The 17,017-nt window shown below is 32.4% G+C and overlaps 1 protein-coding gene across 7 annotated transcripts in view; it reads right to left on the bottom strand.

Annotated features, from left to right (window-relative positions):
• Positions 1 to 17,017, bottom strand: part of LOC127724693 (uncharacterized) — a 119,638-nt gene that overhangs the window by 27,617 nt on the left and 75,004 nt on the right. For 2 of the 7 annotated variants that reach the window (XM_052231754.1, XM_052231761.1), the window contains exons 2-4: positions 14,033 to 14,141; positions 12,414 to 12,531; positions 10,550 to 10,689 (exon numbers count right to left, since the gene is read on the bottom strand). Coding sequence is in view for 5 of the 7 variants with exons in the window: in XM_052231761.1 (XP_052087721.1) it covers positions 10,550 to 10,689; positions 12,414 to 12,531; positions 14,033 to 14,141 (367 nt within the window). In the remaining 2 variants the exon portion in view is untranslated. Of the gene's footprint in view, positions 1 to 5,088; positions 7,764 to 8,352; positions 10,690 to 12,413; positions 12,532 to 14,032; positions 14,142 to 15,889; positions 16,241 to 17,017 lie in introns of those variants that run through there. The other 5 variants (XM_052231758.1, XM_052231753.1, XM_052231756.1 and 2 more) reach the window with 5 other exon arrangements.

Here is a 17,017-nt window from a genome sequence, read left to right on the forward strand (position 1 = left end):
ATACAGACTCTAAATTCGATCTGGTACATTTAGCCACCCATTTGGATATGGTAAATTATTCATGTACTCTGTTTTCATATCTTGAATAATTTCCGGATTTATCTTATTTACTACAGCTGGTACGAGGTAAATTAAATTTAAATTCGCGATTTCCAGAAGAACTGAAGATAGTTTATATGGCAATTGCCATAGAAACTTATCTCCAGTTCTTCTAGAAATCGCGAGTTAATTGCCATGGAAACTTATCTTCAGAACTTCTGGAAATCGCGAGTTTAAATGTGAAATTATGTGGTCAATGAAAGGAAGAAAGTAGTTAACGCGGTAATGATCTTCAATACTTTCGACTAGTGCGTTTGTTCATATCTTGAATAATTTCCAGATTTATCTTATTTACTACAGCTGGTACGAGGTAAATTAAATTTAAATTCGCGATTTCCAGAAGAACTGAAGATAGTTTCCATGGCAATTGCCATAGAAACTTATCTTCAGTTCTTCTAGAAATTGCGAGTTAATTGCCATGGAAACTTATCTTGTGAAGTTCAGAACTTCTGGAAATCGCGAGTTTAAATGTGAAATTATGTGGTCAATGAAAGGAAGAAAGTAGTTAACGCGGTAATGATCTTCAATACTTTCGACTAGTGCGTTTGTCCTGTGTCTTTATCGCATGTTGTGCTCTTCTGGGCTTTGTTGGAACAACATAATTTTCATTACACACTTCTCTCGTACAAATCTTGAAACTTGGTAGTCTGCCTCATCGGTAGTTACGGCCCTGTTCAATTAGTCGAAATTAGGACTGAACGCATGTTCTTATTCATTAGCTATTTAGAGTAATCTAACTGTGCTTAAAAGTGTAAACAAACTTAAATCCTTTCTTGAATGTTAATTTTTCCTTTTAGGGTGGTGTTGTTCATTTAACTCCTCCCTACGATATGTATATTTTCTAATCATTTGATATGTCCGTGTCTGCAGTGGTATTTAGGTTTTTCAAGGAAGATTTCGTCACTATAAATTACACAAAACCTTATCTAAGTTCTTTCATAGATACACAATTTTGGCTAGGAAAAAACTTATTTTTAAATGAAAACATATTGTGTGCCGTCACGGTGGCTTGTTAAGATTTTGAATAGAAAAAATCAACAGAGTAGAGCTTTAAATCAACAGAAAAGAATGCATGACAGATGCCTAATTTATTCTTCCAAAGTACTTTACATCTTCTAGATAAAATTAAGAACATTCACATTTAAAAGTTGTCTCGAGTAGCGTGCTCACCTAGAGTGTGGTAGATTGTGGGTTCGACCCTGCCGGGTTAAACAAAATTTATTGAACTAAGTATATGTTTTTCTGCGCTATGCGCGCGGCATTAAGGAGTACGGAAAAACACTGATCGACTTGTAGTTGGAAAACTGTGTCCAGTAAGGTGACATGTTTCCCTGCAGACTGTTACTTTATAAACTAGAACGTTAAAAATCTGCCTCAGCATGGCGGTCTAATACAAATCAGAATTCTTATTCATATCGTTAACATGGTCTCGTTCTGAATATGCATTTAATTTTCCACTGGATCTTAAGGTCAAGTAAGATTAAATGGGCTATGCCACAGATTTTGCTAAATTTTGCATACAAGTTTCACTCGGGCTCGTTGAACTATAACTGAAAATCGAAAACATAATGCATTTATATCTTTTATTATCTGAAATATTACTGATTGAATTCTTTCAAAATAGGTGAACATTTGTATAGAAATCACATAAAACCGACGAAAATTTTTATTACATTTGTCTTAAGGATGTATTCTTCTGACGTTTCAGTCTCGTTGAAATCTCGTTCTGTAATTATTTCCAAAACATGTGATACAAGTGGAAAATATCAGTGAATTTAAAAAATATTATAATCAAACTTAACTCTGTGAAAAAATTGTGTATTAATAATAAGTAGTTATGGAGTAATAAAATTTTCAAATTTTATAACCAATGAAGTCAGTCTCATTAGCCAAAATGTTGAGAAAATGGGCGAGAGGTACAAGAAATGATTTTACCAGAAACATGTACATCCCATATCATTTTTTTCTTTCCAGATTTCTTAGATATGTTTTTTTTTTCGATCATTTATAACAAAGAAGTTAAAATAATATGCTTTTTGTTCTAAAAAAAGAGAAAAATCCCAAATTTACAAAATTGACAGCATGGTAAATTTGACACGAAAAAGCAACAAAATGTTATAAAACTACCTATAGTTTTTTTAAGTTAAATTTATTCAGATTGGTCCACTTCATCTTTAGTGAAAGTATGAAAAAAAGTTTAATTGTGAAACTGTGATTTTTTCATGATAATAGCCCAAAAATGGGTAAAAGTTGATGAAAATTGGGAAAATCATCAAAATTGGGTACTTTCAAATGGCCGTAGCAAAAAAAGAAGTGCACCACTATATAATTTTTTCTTCACCAATTACTTTTTTACAGTCATATAAACCCAAAAATCAGGTTAAGAAAAGAAGTTTAATTCTAGAAATTTTTGGCTCCTCAGAGGTGTACATCCTTAAAATCATCAAATCTCCAAATTCAAATACATGGATTTTTTTTTAAACTTTTCGCCGGTTCATCACCATCTTCTTCCTAACTCGAAGAGTAAGAAACATTAATAAAAGTTTAATGAACTGGATGTTTCTTTATTGGGCCTTGTATATATTCTCGATCAGCTGTATAAGCCCTTGAATATTCGCGTCTCGGTGCCAATATAGCTGACCTCGAATCAATATATTAGGAGAAATACAAATATTTGGACTTTGGATTAACTTTAATTAAGTGTGAGCACTTGGATCTGTACTTTGTGTCTTTGTCAATTTTTTTTTATCAGTAACTGCTTTACTTACAATATAGTCTCAGGTTAGGAGATGTTTTAACGCTCATATACACGTATGTTTAACTTCATCACATTCGTTTTGTATCTGTCAAAAGTGAGAAGCCGTAGTTCAAATGTGTATCATTGGTTGCTATCTGCCATAAAGATGCCTCGTTTTACAATACTAGCTTATTTAAGATTGTTGTGAATGAATTTAACAGAAACAGTAAACGATTTGCTATTAGCATACACAATTACGATATTAGATCATATTACGTTTAGGCATTCCAACTAAATTTTTAAAGGTTAAAAAAGGAATAGAAAAATAGTGTTAATACATAGCATTCTGCTTCATTATTCAAAATTTATCATTCTGTTCCCTTATACATATTTCGAATTTCATAAAGCCATCAATATGTTTATTTTTGCATCGGGTACATGTAACCGATTGAAGTAAAACATAGACAATTTTTACCAATATAGATCCGAGTTATGCCGCTTTGTCCGACGAATATCACTTAAATGACCTAAAGCTGACGAAAAACTGAAAATTACTAGTACACAATTTTTAAATGATCGTCGCCTCGACCCGCCCCAAACATTTATCAGAAATGGTCCTTCTCTTTGCGAGCTGCATATGAAAACTCTCAAAATCTAAACCAAACACGCGCGCATAAGTAAATAAGTTAAATACAATTTTTTATTGAAATTCCTATTACATATGATAACTCCTGACAAGGTTCTTGACATGTGACAGGAAGATGAAAATGTTGTGGGGTTTAACTATTTTTTTTCAGAATTTCATTCGACCGTTTTTAATCTCTATTAATAAGTAGATTTACAACACACATAAATAAGAAATTACAGCAAAAACCAGTACAAGAATTCACTAACTTTGACTCAATTAGATAAAAAAAAAACAAACAAAAAAACACATTAAAATTCAAAAAGGATTGGTTTAATAGAAGGTTATTAAGTTACTGCACTTAAACAGTAGGAGCCGCCTAATACCCTGCGTACTTCCCTATACTAATGTCCAGATTTTTTTGTACGAAACTTGGTTAATAGTTATAAAATATGCAATATTCAACAAGACCATGCAAATTTCATGGAAGTATTGTCAACGACACAGTTGAAGAATCAATTTATTGCAGTGCTATTTAGACGTTTTGATGAATAAAACATCCAACTGCATACGTTCAGACAAAGATAATATTTACGTCAGTTATAATCTTTTTAATAACTGAGTTCATAAAGCACGAAGGAAATAAGCAAATTGAAATTTAAGGTATCAAAGGTCAAGGTTCAAATACTTGTGGTCTGCAATTTTGAAGGGCAATATACTTTCAAGAGTTGTATATGCTAAAAAGAACATAACATATTCTACCACCAGCAAGGAAAAGTGATGTCTTATGATTTCAAAAAATTGTCAAGACTAAGAAATTATATAAACCAATGTCTAAAATGATTCTTTGATTGTGGACACCAAGTAAGGCGTTCTAAAAATTCGAAGACTCTGATTTGAAAGCAGTAGGCGTACAATGTATGCACAGTTGATTATACAAAAAAAATATCTTAAACTGAGTGTGTTGCTTAACATTCATTTAGGGTAGCTGTCCGAACAAGATATAGTTAACCCCACCACATATTGTGCCTGTATCAATTCAGGGGTCATGTGTTTGTTGTGGTTTTTGTTTTAAATGTTATTTTCGCTTGAGAGTCGGATGTTTAGCTTAGTATGGTCTGTTGTACTGTCAAATAGTTGGAATTCCTATCGTTTGATGAATAAGTGATAAAAACTGTTACAAAAACAAAATATGAAATAAAGAAATGGTCAAAGGTACTATCACCAAATATAAAATACACCTTATCGCTATTTAGTCCATTCCGGAAAAAAACCAGTCATTAAGAAAACTTCCTGTTTGGGTCAAATATTGCAAAAACAAAGGTCATCAGCAATGAGCTGAGCGAGGAAAAAGTTTGAAAAGTGAACATTTTAAAATTTTGATAGTTTATGAAGCAATTTTTAAAAGACAAATTAACGTCATTAAAATGCTTTGTTTGATGTGTTTACGATGGTTTAAACATGTTTCTATGGAAAGTTTTATGTACAATGTATTGTTAGAACAAGGCCCCAGATAGCTTTAACTGGGTTGAAAAGTTGTGTAATTTTAGAACTTATCCGGATTGGCATAAATAGCGATAAGGTGTAGTGTAAAACACCAAAATGTAAAACACAATGCAATCCAAAAGACAATGGATCTTTTATTTTTGCATAAAATCAAGGTTTGTATCTCTAGTACTAATATGCAGTTGCTGGAACTGTTTAAAAGTCCTAAGTGTGTTTCAAAAATACATAAAAAAAAATAGAAAACGTTACAAAGTATTTTTTATACAGCAAATATAGTAGACTAACATAACTGTTCTCTTCACAGTAGTTTTTTTAATTAATCTGAAAGATTAGTAACAAAATCACTCTTATTCAACATCACTTTTATAACGGAAGTATGATTTGTTGCTTCAATTCAGATGCTATATTTTGGTTAAAAATAACATTTAGTGAAATGTTTTACAAAACATGTAAAATGTGCAATTATATTTCGAAATTGCCTGCAACAGCTAAGCGAACCGTGGAACAACTTTTAGGTTTTGGATATGGATGTTAAAACGTTGAAAAAACCTGTAAGAAAGTCTAGGGTCTAGAACAGACTTTGCAATGTCTAAACTTTATTAGACGTTAACAATCTTCCTATTGTGTCACTGTGAGTGAAAAATACAGTGGCAATGGGACCTACCACATTAGATAGATTGGGTATTCGACAAACTGAACAAAGACTATTATTGCACAGGGCATCAGCCGTTAAAATTATTTATATATACATATGGAAGGTTGATATATTATGACCTATCATCAATTCACACACAGAGAGGCAAATAAATAATCCTTACATAAACTTAAAAATCTACATGATTCTGGTTAGAATCGAATTAAAAACTTCGAAAGTAAATTTATAAAAATCGCATTGTTTAATCATAATAAAATAAGACAACAATTAAAAAAAAAAAACAAACAAGAGAATGTAATATTTAGTTTATATTAGCTGACATTAAGCAGCCGAAAATGTTGTTGTTTGACAAAAGGGGGATGTGTATTTAGGATTTCCTTCTTAATGATAGTGCCAATGTGTGTATATAGGATGCTTTAATATTTTGCACATTTTTTTATTACATTGATCATATACGGATCACTTTAAAATTGTCAAAATTAACTTCAAATCAAAACTTCAGAGTAGTTTAACATAAATAAGGTAAGTCGGGAAGTCAATAAAATTGAGAATGGAAATGGGGAATGTGTCAAAGAGACAACAACCCGACCAAAAAGCAGAAAACAGCTCAGGGCCACCAATGGGTCTTCAACACAGCGAGAAAATCCCGCACCCGTAGTCGGACTTCAGCTGGATCCTAAACAAAAATGTGTACTAGTTCAAAGAAAATGGACGTCACACTAAACTCCGAAACATATAAATGAACCAAAATTAAAAAAATAAAACATACAAGACTAACAAAGGCCAGAGGCTCCTGAATTCAAACATGAAACCCCAGTTTTTTTTTCATCTTGACATAAGTTCTGTATCGCAGTACTTAAAATGTAATAACTTTCATTCTTACTTTTTCTACTGACGACAAGATTGAAGGTGAACAAGTTTCGACAACAAATAAATTTAAATATAATACTGAATATCACCAAGTTTTATTTATATATTGTTTGTTCGTTCGCTGGTGTTTAACGCCACTTTAAGCACACTGGGCTACATCATGGCGGCCAGTAGAGGACACCGGAGTATCCGGAGAGAACCACCGATCTTTGACATGTAGCTTGTCAATTAAGATCGAGTCATGAATTTGATTTGAACTCACAACCTCAGAATTGACAGGCTAGTGGTGACTGTAGATTAACAAATTACACCTCCCAACCAACGATTCTCCATTATTTTTTTTTACTTCCTTCTTAAACTTCGAAGAATACCGACCAAATTCATTTGATAGACATGAACTATTACCCCTATTATATTGATCATATTATATTGATAGCGATATTTAATCTTTCTGTGCTAAAAAAAAGAAGTTTGCTTAAAGATATAATCCATAAAGCCATTTTTTCTCTAGTGATAGCAATCATTTATCTACTCTTTCAACGACATTGCAACAAAATCTTACCGATCTCGATTTTTCCTATTCATAAAACGGTCTATCAATAAATCTAAGGAAACTTTTTCTGTTTTAGTCGTTACAAATGCATTTTAATAATAAAACTTGCAATAAAACATGTGCCCCGAATGTACCCTGGTGCAATATCCCGATTTGAACTGTGTACCTTCCATATCAGATTCGTTTATACATTTTCATGAATTCCAGTTTGCTTTTTTTAAGTTCATGTTTTTGGCAAATAGTTATTAGTTTCTGTTCAATATTATCTCATAAGCCATCCAATCTAGGGTCGATTAACTACTTTACATACAGTACTGTAGTATATACATTAGTCAATGTTAGTATCTCTAACTCTAAATGCCATTTCTCAGTTTAATATACTACCGTATGTTAGGTTGCTGGACTAACTAATTCAAATCCTATTCTCGAACCTTATTTGATTAACACTTCTTCATCTTAACAACCACCACCACCGCCTCCTCCTCCTCCTCCTCCACCACCACCGCCGCCTCCTCCTCCACCTCCTCCTCCTCCTCCTCCTCCTCCTCTACTACTGCTTGAACCGCCATAAGAACACGACGGACAAAAATTGGGAAATTTCACACACAAACCACATATTACAAAAAAAACTAGAATTGGACAACATATTATCAATGCGATTTTCCATGCCGCTAATGGATGTAAACCATACGAGCATTTCCCTTCTTTTAAAGCTTTTCTGAAAAGAAAATTGCGTCTTAGTATGTATATAGAGAATATCATATGGCTTTTTCAATGTCACATCCGTATCAACCCGAGACACCAATATAATCCCAAGAGCTCTGCTCGAGGGATTATATTGGTTGAGGGTTGATACGGTGTGTGATATTGAAAAAGCCATATCATGTACACTTTATTATATACATATACCTCACGTAGATGTTTTTTATGTGACATGACGTCATACAGATAAGGAGGTTTGAAATGACGTCATACAGATTATAGTTTTGGCATGACGTCATACAGATTAGGGGTTTGATAAAGCGTTTTATCATATACTTATAGAAAATAATGGTATAATTGTACCCCATGATAAAACTTATTTGTACATACATCTATTCATTAAATTTGAAGAATTGCCTTAGCCGTGTGATATGACTTTTGTTATCAACTGCTTCCGTTTCATATCACCTGCTTCCGGTTATTATCGCACGCTTTTCCGTAACGTTATCGCATGACAGTTCGACGTCATTCGGCAAATTCCGGAAAATGTACCTCAATGGTACGTTTTTTTTTTAGTAAAACCTAACAAAGTTGGAGAAAGAGAAAATATTAATAATCAGGAAAATGTATTATTAAAAAATACAAAACAAATATTACAACAAATGCATTGTTTCAAAGTTTTAAAAATAGTTTTGTCTGTATGTCTTCTGCTGAAGTATATGATAAAAAGAACATAACATGTCGTTTTTCATATCAGACCCCTTATCAGCCCATGGTCAAAATCATCCCTCGAGCCTGTCGGCTCTCGGGCTGATAACATGACCTAGGGCTGATAAGGGGTCTGATATGAAAAAGGCCATGTTATAATCTGTATTGCAACAGTGACTGCAACCGATGACGTGACGTCATACAGATTAAAGGTGTGATAAAGCCTTTGCAACCGTGCTGATATCGATATCATCACGGGTGGCTGATACAGCACGCTTGCCAATGATTGTATTACATATACAATTTATCTGTATTTACTACTAAGTATATAATAAACTAATTTACACATTCATGTACAAAGACGTTGCATACAGCCAACAAAATGATCCATTGAAAGATTATCGATATTATAGATAATATACAGTTACGATACTATTGTCAGGTCATTAAAGATGGCATATTTAGGAATTAATATTGATTCACTCATAGAGTCTTTGCATCGGAAATAAACACATTTATTCTAAAACCAGTTGTTGGCATGATACGGGTTATGTTCTTCTCATATATTTTATGATGGTATGATACTAAACCCCTAACGGGAGGGATTGTACTAGATTTTCATATGATGAAGACATAATCTTTCAATCAGGTAAATTGAGGTCTGGAGCTGGCATGTCAGTAACTGTTAGTTAGTCCTTTGTTAATTTATGTATCATTGTTATTTTGCTTAGTTTATTCTGTTACCTATTCTGACATCGGACACGGACTTCTTTTTAACTGAGTTTTAATGTGCGTGCTGTTGTGTGTTTGTTTATTCTACATTGGTTAGAGGTATAGGGGGAGGATTGAGATCTCTCAAAACATGCTTAACCCCGCCGATTTTTTGCGCCTGTCCCAATGGTCGGGTTATTGTCTCTTTGACACATTCCCCATTTCCATTCTCAAGTTTACTTATTTACTGGCTTTGAAGACAATAATCTTGCTGTCGTCCGAATAGTAAGTAAGTAAGTGTTTAATTATATATGGCAGAGTGGACTTTAATTGTAACTTATCTTTTAATAGCTAAAACATATTTATTGTTTGTTTAATTCGGCTCCTATATCTCACACTTTTTTTTTGTTCTGGCTTAGTTTGGTTCTGCCGATTTTACACTGGTAATCTCGAATTGATAGATGGATGGATGTGTTACGTCTGGTGCAAATTAAATTGATATTAAGGACGAGAACATGATCAAGTGATTTATAGAATATAGAATCTGCTTTGTACTGAACCGACCGGCTGAGCCGAATGTTTTAACGTGCTAGTTGGCAAGGTTACAGTCCTCAGGAAGACTTGTTACCCTACCCGCCCAGTACCCGGCCACATTATTCTGACTTCGAGAAGACCAGTCTTAACTACGAGTAATATTCCTAAATGCTGCATGCTAAGCAGAGAAACAGCAATTTTAAAGTCTTTAGTTTGACTCGGACGGGAATCGAACCAACGAGACTCCGAGGAGGTTTGTAAATTTCGAAATGACATTGCACTATACATTGTTTTAACTCAACTTCATATAAACTGAACTGGTATTTCTCTTCTAATAATGTGTTTCCCAAATTGTCGCCTCATATTTTGCGGCTAAATCACATTTCAACGTTCTTATAGTTTAACGGCGTCTTCAGCCTTATTAAATACAGTTCACATGTAGGACCAACATTTGGCAAAATATATTTGTTTATCTGATTGATTTGAACACATTTGTATTCTAAGTCATTCGATGGGTAATTTGAGAAATACTCTTTATCAAAGATTTTAATCCTGTGCTAAGGTTCTTTGCAATCATCATTAACAAAACCAATAACAACAGGACATGCACTGAACGCTTACTCCCTTTGAACTATTTCTCCCTTAAAGTATTCAACGAGACCATAGGTTAATAAATGCTATTTTTTTACTCTTTGTTTCTATCTAGGTTCTTCTACAACAAGTATTCAGTTTTGAGTTGTCTAATGGGAGCGACTTTTCTGGATGCATCTTGTCTCGAAGGTATTAACTTGTGGTATTTAACGATTAACGAATACGGTGCGAAAATACATAACAGAAATAAATCCATACTTGTATTCCTGAACCATGAATTTCAATCCTCTTCCAAAGTCGTCAGATAAAAAATATACTTGTTTTGCATTTTTGTATATGGCAGTTATGCACCTTTCATCCAAAACCTTGAAAGCAGCTTCACCAGCTGATGTATATATCTGCAGAACAACATGAATGATCTTCATTTCATTATATCAAATTTTCTTCTAATCAAGTTCAATGAAGCAATATTCAATAATAGTTAAACCTCTGTCTGAGAGTTTAAAATAGGTAGAAGGTATCCCCTCTTGTCGTTATGGCGGTGTTTTACTTGCATTTTGAATATGTAAACATAGCCAATTTTTGTATTATACATTTGCCAGTGGCGTCACTGTCTATCTTTTACATAAATGAACAAGATAGACAAATATTGTTATTCTAGAGGTCATTAAAAAACAAAAACAAATATCAGTAATGAGTTTGAAAAGATTCCAAAACCTTGCTTCTCTCATTGCCATTAAAATGTTCAATAATAACTTTTTAAATTTTTGAAATTGATGGCAGACGTCATCCAATCGAAAGAGGCGTTACATATCATATTGTACGACTGGTGTAACATATAGAGAAACATCCTGATATACTCTTAGGTTTGTTTTTAAAGTGGTGCATTTTGTTTTTTCTATAGTGTTTTGTTGGGTTTCTTTGTTGTTTTCTTTTTAAATATCTGTTTTGTCTTCACCTATGTACGTATCGTTTATGCTTCGTTCGAGAAATATTGTTTTCATTTCAAACTATTGTTTTGAAAGTAATGCGTAGCGTGTTAGATATTGAATAGGAACTTTTGTACCTCCCGGACATCAACTATAGTTGTTGATAAGTATAAAAATTAGAAAATTGATTATTGACAATGAGCCAATTATCCACTACAGTTCAAATGAAGTCGATGTAAGCAGTTATAGGCTACCGTACAGCTTTCATCAATGAGATAAACCCATTCCGTGTTAGGCTCGTTTTGCCCAATCCCTAGGTTTCTGTGTAGTATATTTTCCTTATTGTTGCTTGTCTTTTCGGTGTTATTGCTTTTGGCCATAGTGTTGCCGGTTTTAAAACAATAAACGATAGGACCTGATTATATATGAAATAAGCAAATGTAGATTCAGGAATGTTCAAATGAAGAACATTGTGTTATTTCATGATAAATTGTTTAACAAATACAAAATGTTTGTCGAGCAAATCATTTTTTAAAAAATTTGCTTGATCAAGGAAGATAACTCAGATATTTACTTTCATAAAGGAATGTTAAGTATTTTTTCTATTTGCATAAAATAAAGTTACCTTTTTCTTTTTTTTTTCTTTTTTAGATTAATATTTTCAAATTTTATTTTGTTCTTCCTATTTACATAAAAATTGTTTTTTTTCTGTATTATCCAAACAAAATGTACGCATTTATCACAATCTTCAGCATGACAACAAGCTCAGTGACCTATTCTTTTGTTTTATTTTTGAAAAAAAAACCAAGATATAAACTATTTGTTAAAAAAAGACGAAAAAATGTGTCATTGTTTTGATTATAACCCCAATAGTACCTTAAAAAATTAGATCGCTACTTGTCCCTACAATTATTTTACTGTTCACAGCCTTTCATAGTTTACAATATGGTAAGGTTTTTCACATCTTTGAAGGCCATATGTGACTAGTAGTTGATTGCATTCTCGTTTGTTTAACCGTTAGTAGATACATGTAGCTGTCTCATTGGCATTCGTGACAATTCTGTGTTTTTCTAATAAATGATAGATATATACATCATCCATTTATCTAAAATAAAAATACCCCTTTTACGTATGTTTATGTTAAAGTTGGTGACTCGGTAAAAACAAGAACAGGATAAATAATCTTTAATTACCTGTCTATCGTATCGAGAAAGAAATATTACAACATTATTTCCACATGATCCAGTCTCAAAGTTCCAATTATCTTTCCTTAAATTTCTTGCAAAAGTCTTTGCTTGATCTGTTAGGTGACTAAAACGAAATATAAATTTATAATTAGTGAAACAATTTTCATTTACTAAAAATTCTAGCTGCTTTTGTATTTGCTATGTCCTTTTACATTTCTGTTGATTTTCCAATTGCTAGCGAACACCAAAATCATAAAAGGGATAAATCAGTAAAAAGAATACTCCCATCGACTTCAATGCAAACCTATTTCTTGATTTTAAACTATACCTGGTTTACCTTTAGAAATCAGAAGATTTCATATATCATTCATTAAAGTACAAATAAAGCCCCATCTTGTGCAACAATCAAAACATAGGGTCATGCGGCATTTTTGGGCCATTCATATGGCCTTGTTTACACACACTTTAGATTAACAATACATTCCTAAATTGACTCCCATTACTGTTCAACCCTGTAGTTAAATAATTAAGTGAATTCAGCATTCATATCTAAATTTTCTAAACCCTAGTTTTGATCCATCTTATCTCAAATATTCAAAACAAACATGATATAAAAATAAGAAGATGTGGTATGATTGCCAATGAGACAATTCTCCACATAAATGAGTTTTTTTATCTGTCCAATATTGTTTCAATTCTTGTAAAGCTGAAATATCAGCCACATGTTTGTCTGGTATATTTTTTTCTAACTTTAACAAATCCTGCTACATTTGAGTTTATCAAAAATAAATGACTAGTGTGGTAAGAAAGTCATTAGAAAATGAATCTAAAATTTTAAGAGCAAAATGATTGATTCTCTTTACACTGTAGATTGAATTTGAAGTTTTTTTACCAGTATTTGTTTTCTTCAGTTTTTAGATAGACAGTATTTAGCAGTTTTATAATAAAAGAGCCATTGTCAAGCTTGGTTATAATTGTCTCAGTAGTTCAGAAGAAAACATTTTTGGAAAGGTTAACGGGCGACATACAATGACGGAGGATAGACGACGAATGCTGAGTAAGGAGAAAATCGAACATGACCATCTAGGCCAGGTGAGCTTATGGAGAGATATGTTTTGATTGCCAATCTAGCACAGACCAAAATACTAGGTGTTCTAAACCTCAGTTCATATTTCGGCCTTCACCAATGAGAAACCCTTTTACGCAAGTTTACTTTCGACAGTATAGCAAAGCGTTTGGAATGTGTAATGGAGGAAACAAATATCGAAAATAACTTACGAAACCATTATCAGATCAAACTATGCACATAGATAATGCAAACTATCAACCTCTCGACACAATAAGAATATTGGTGAGAGATAGTATTGTTGTACTATTGTTTGTCTGTTTGTCTGTTTGTATTTTTCTTTTTTAGCCATGGCGTTGTCAGTTTATTTTCGATTTATGAGTTTGAATTTCCCTCTGGTATCTTTCGCCCCTCTTTGAATAACCACGTACGAAGACAAACATATCTTTATAAAACATCCTTTAAGATATTCTAATTAGACCCTGATTTTGTACATATCATAAAGAAGGAACAGATAAAAAAAAAAAAAACAAAAAAAAAGACAAACAGAACACATTACCCAGAATTCATTCTGTTAACTATGGCTAATGAAATTCTGTATCTGTGCACATTTCCGCAAATAGGTTTAGGTGGTTTAACATCAACAAGCATTTCATCAATTTCATCAGCTGAAATGAACAAAACAAAAATTACATTGCAATAATATATCTATTATACATATTTAGATATCTAGATATGTTATGTTTTCTTTGATTTCTTTTACACGTTTAAACGTTTAAGGGTTAAGCATACGTGCATATAAGTTAAGGAATAAATTCAAATTAAAACATATCAAATAGTCTATTAGTTAATTTTCTTCGTATAAAAATGCAAAGAAAAGAAAAAGAAAATGCAGCTTTTATAAATTGTTTAACCAATGCATTTTTTTATGACATGTTGTTGAAAATATTGAAGTACAAAAATGTATCTGTATTTTATAAACATCGCCTATTCTGAGCATTACTTCAACTGAAGTTTTTGAAACTTTTGTTATATATGTAACAATGAAACAAACAGAAGATGACCTGACAGTAGATTTGCATGTCATTTATATACGTTTTTGAGTGAAAATAAAACTCCATGATATTTTCTCTCGAAATTGTGTCACAAAGCATGTGCAAAACGACAAAAAAGTGACTGGGATATCCGATAAGTCCGTACATTAAACGTTTGATAATACGCGGACTTATCAGACGAACAAAAACATCATTGAAACACAAAAATACAAAAAGTGACAACAGCACAACAACACAATGGCCGGATGTACAAGTACCGAGCCACGTCTAAACGATATTACCAAAAATGGACCAAACAGTAAACGTTAATAATTTACAAAGACAAATAAAACAACACTATAACACGTAATCAAGATGATAAAAAACGTCAGAACCTATACTCTACATCAAGACCATCATGTATTATGTGTGAAGTTGATACGGAATATTTATCAACAAGGTCTTGGTATCTTCCGATGAACTTCTTTAGAAAAAGGACGAGACGTTCTTTGACATAACCCTGGTTCAATAACTTTTTGCTCAGACACTGGTGACGGTTTACAAAGTCTGAGTAGCAGCTGCAAGCTCTTGAATACCGAATGAGTTTGGAAAAGTATATCCCATATGCGGGTGAAGTTGGTATATTGATACTAAGGTGGGGAAAATTGATAATTTCAAAATTAAAATCGTCTAGTTTGTAAACGGACTGTATACATGTTATGCACACATAAGGGCTACAATCTTCATAAAGTTTATTCACAGTACCGAACAGTATATTGTTCAATAGTTTGAAAGTTTTATTTTTTATTAAAATGTCAAAAAACATTACACGTGACATTTGACTGCTGATTACTCAAATAACTTGAGTTACAATGTAATTGCTGCGTGTTCATCACACCAAAATTACATAAGACCTATAAAGGACTTCCCTTTTTTGAATTATCTTTGAGTTCGGTTGTTTTAATATTATTTTTTTATGTTTAATTTAACATTTTGTCCCGCGTACACTGCTGACGAGATAAACGGTCCGACCGATAAGGTCGTACATTGAACATGGCGTCAATACGCGGACTTACAAATAACCTACAAATTGTGCACAAATGACGGTGCCAATCTTCTAGTGAATGAATTAAGTGTCCACTATAATGTTGAATAGTTTGGTAGTTTGTGATAATATTTAAAAACAAAATCGGTAGACTTATTAAATATGACCACGTACACATATTTTGTTCAACGTTGATGGGGTAGGCAACCTTGGTGAACCAAGTTTTGATTCGTATTTTCCTCTCTTTTTAAACGGACCATTTATAGATAATTTATGGAAATATTTCCAAGATATTTCGTCTTCTCTATGCATTGATCCGTCATATCATAATAATTACCTGCTGTACTGTTTAATATTTGACAAGGGTCACAAATCCAAGTAAATTTACAATGTCGTCCACACTGTCCATGGCCACTTTCAGTCGATGGATTTGGCATTGTCCTTGCATCATATCCAACAAGGCACTTCGGAGAAGCACATGTTAAACAATTAGTTGAACAAGGAGAACACAAATCAGCAAAGGAAAAATATAATCAAATCCATACCAAGTTTTTTTCTTATTACAAATACCTCGAGTATTTATGTAATTTCGTTTAAATAAATTCACTTTAACACTTTGGAAATGATTGCTAAATATTCTCATATCGGATACTTCTGTAGAGTTATATACAAAATAATTTCAAACAGTGTAGTTGTTGTTTTTATATATACTATTACGAGTACGTGCATTTTTGAATTTTAAATACGCACAAAGTGTAAATAAACAAAACTCTATTTTCAAGACGCATAATGTAGTCGTCCTTTAAATCTGTTCCTATTTTTTTTGTTCTGGGTGATTTTCAATAAATAGTTAAATCATTTTCAACCCTTTGACAATAAACAAACAATGAATGGTAGAAAGTATACGAAACAGTAAGTATACATAATAGTTTATGTTTTATTTTTTACAATTACGGGTACATTTGATTTGTGTACGTGTTATTTACATGTTCAAAAAGTAATCAACATAACTGTATTTTATGACGCAAAAGGTATTTATCCTTTAAATCTATTTATAGTTATTATCGTTCCGGGTGCATTTTTCAATGTGAACCATATGTTTCAAATACATGTGATTAAATGGATCATCTCTACCAGGATTGCGAAATATTCTGGTATAGAGACGAATCATATTTTTTGTTTGTTTTCAATTTTATTTTGCCCTAATATACATCTTATAATTGCCAAACAAATATATATAAAAATGCATAACCAACGACAAAAAATTAAAGAAAAAAGAAGTTTCTCTAAGACTTACACAAAATATGATTCTCAATTTAAGACGTGTGCATTACATGTAATCAGGTTCCTTTCAGCTATTATTTGTGTACGAGTCAAATTAAATATCATTATAGATATAAGCAATCTTTAGTGTTCTATGCTGTTTTCGTCGTTTTTTATTTTGTGCTGTCATTGTGCTGTGGGT

This window comes from Mytilus californianus, unplaced genomic scaffold, assembly GCF_021869535.1.
Source record: "Mytilus californianus isolate M0D057914Y unplaced genomic scaffold, xbMytCali1.0.p SCAF_14, whole genome shotgun sequence".
Lineage (NCBI taxonomy): Eukaryota > Metazoa > Mollusca > Bivalvia > Mytilida > Mytilidae > Mytilus > Mytilus californianus.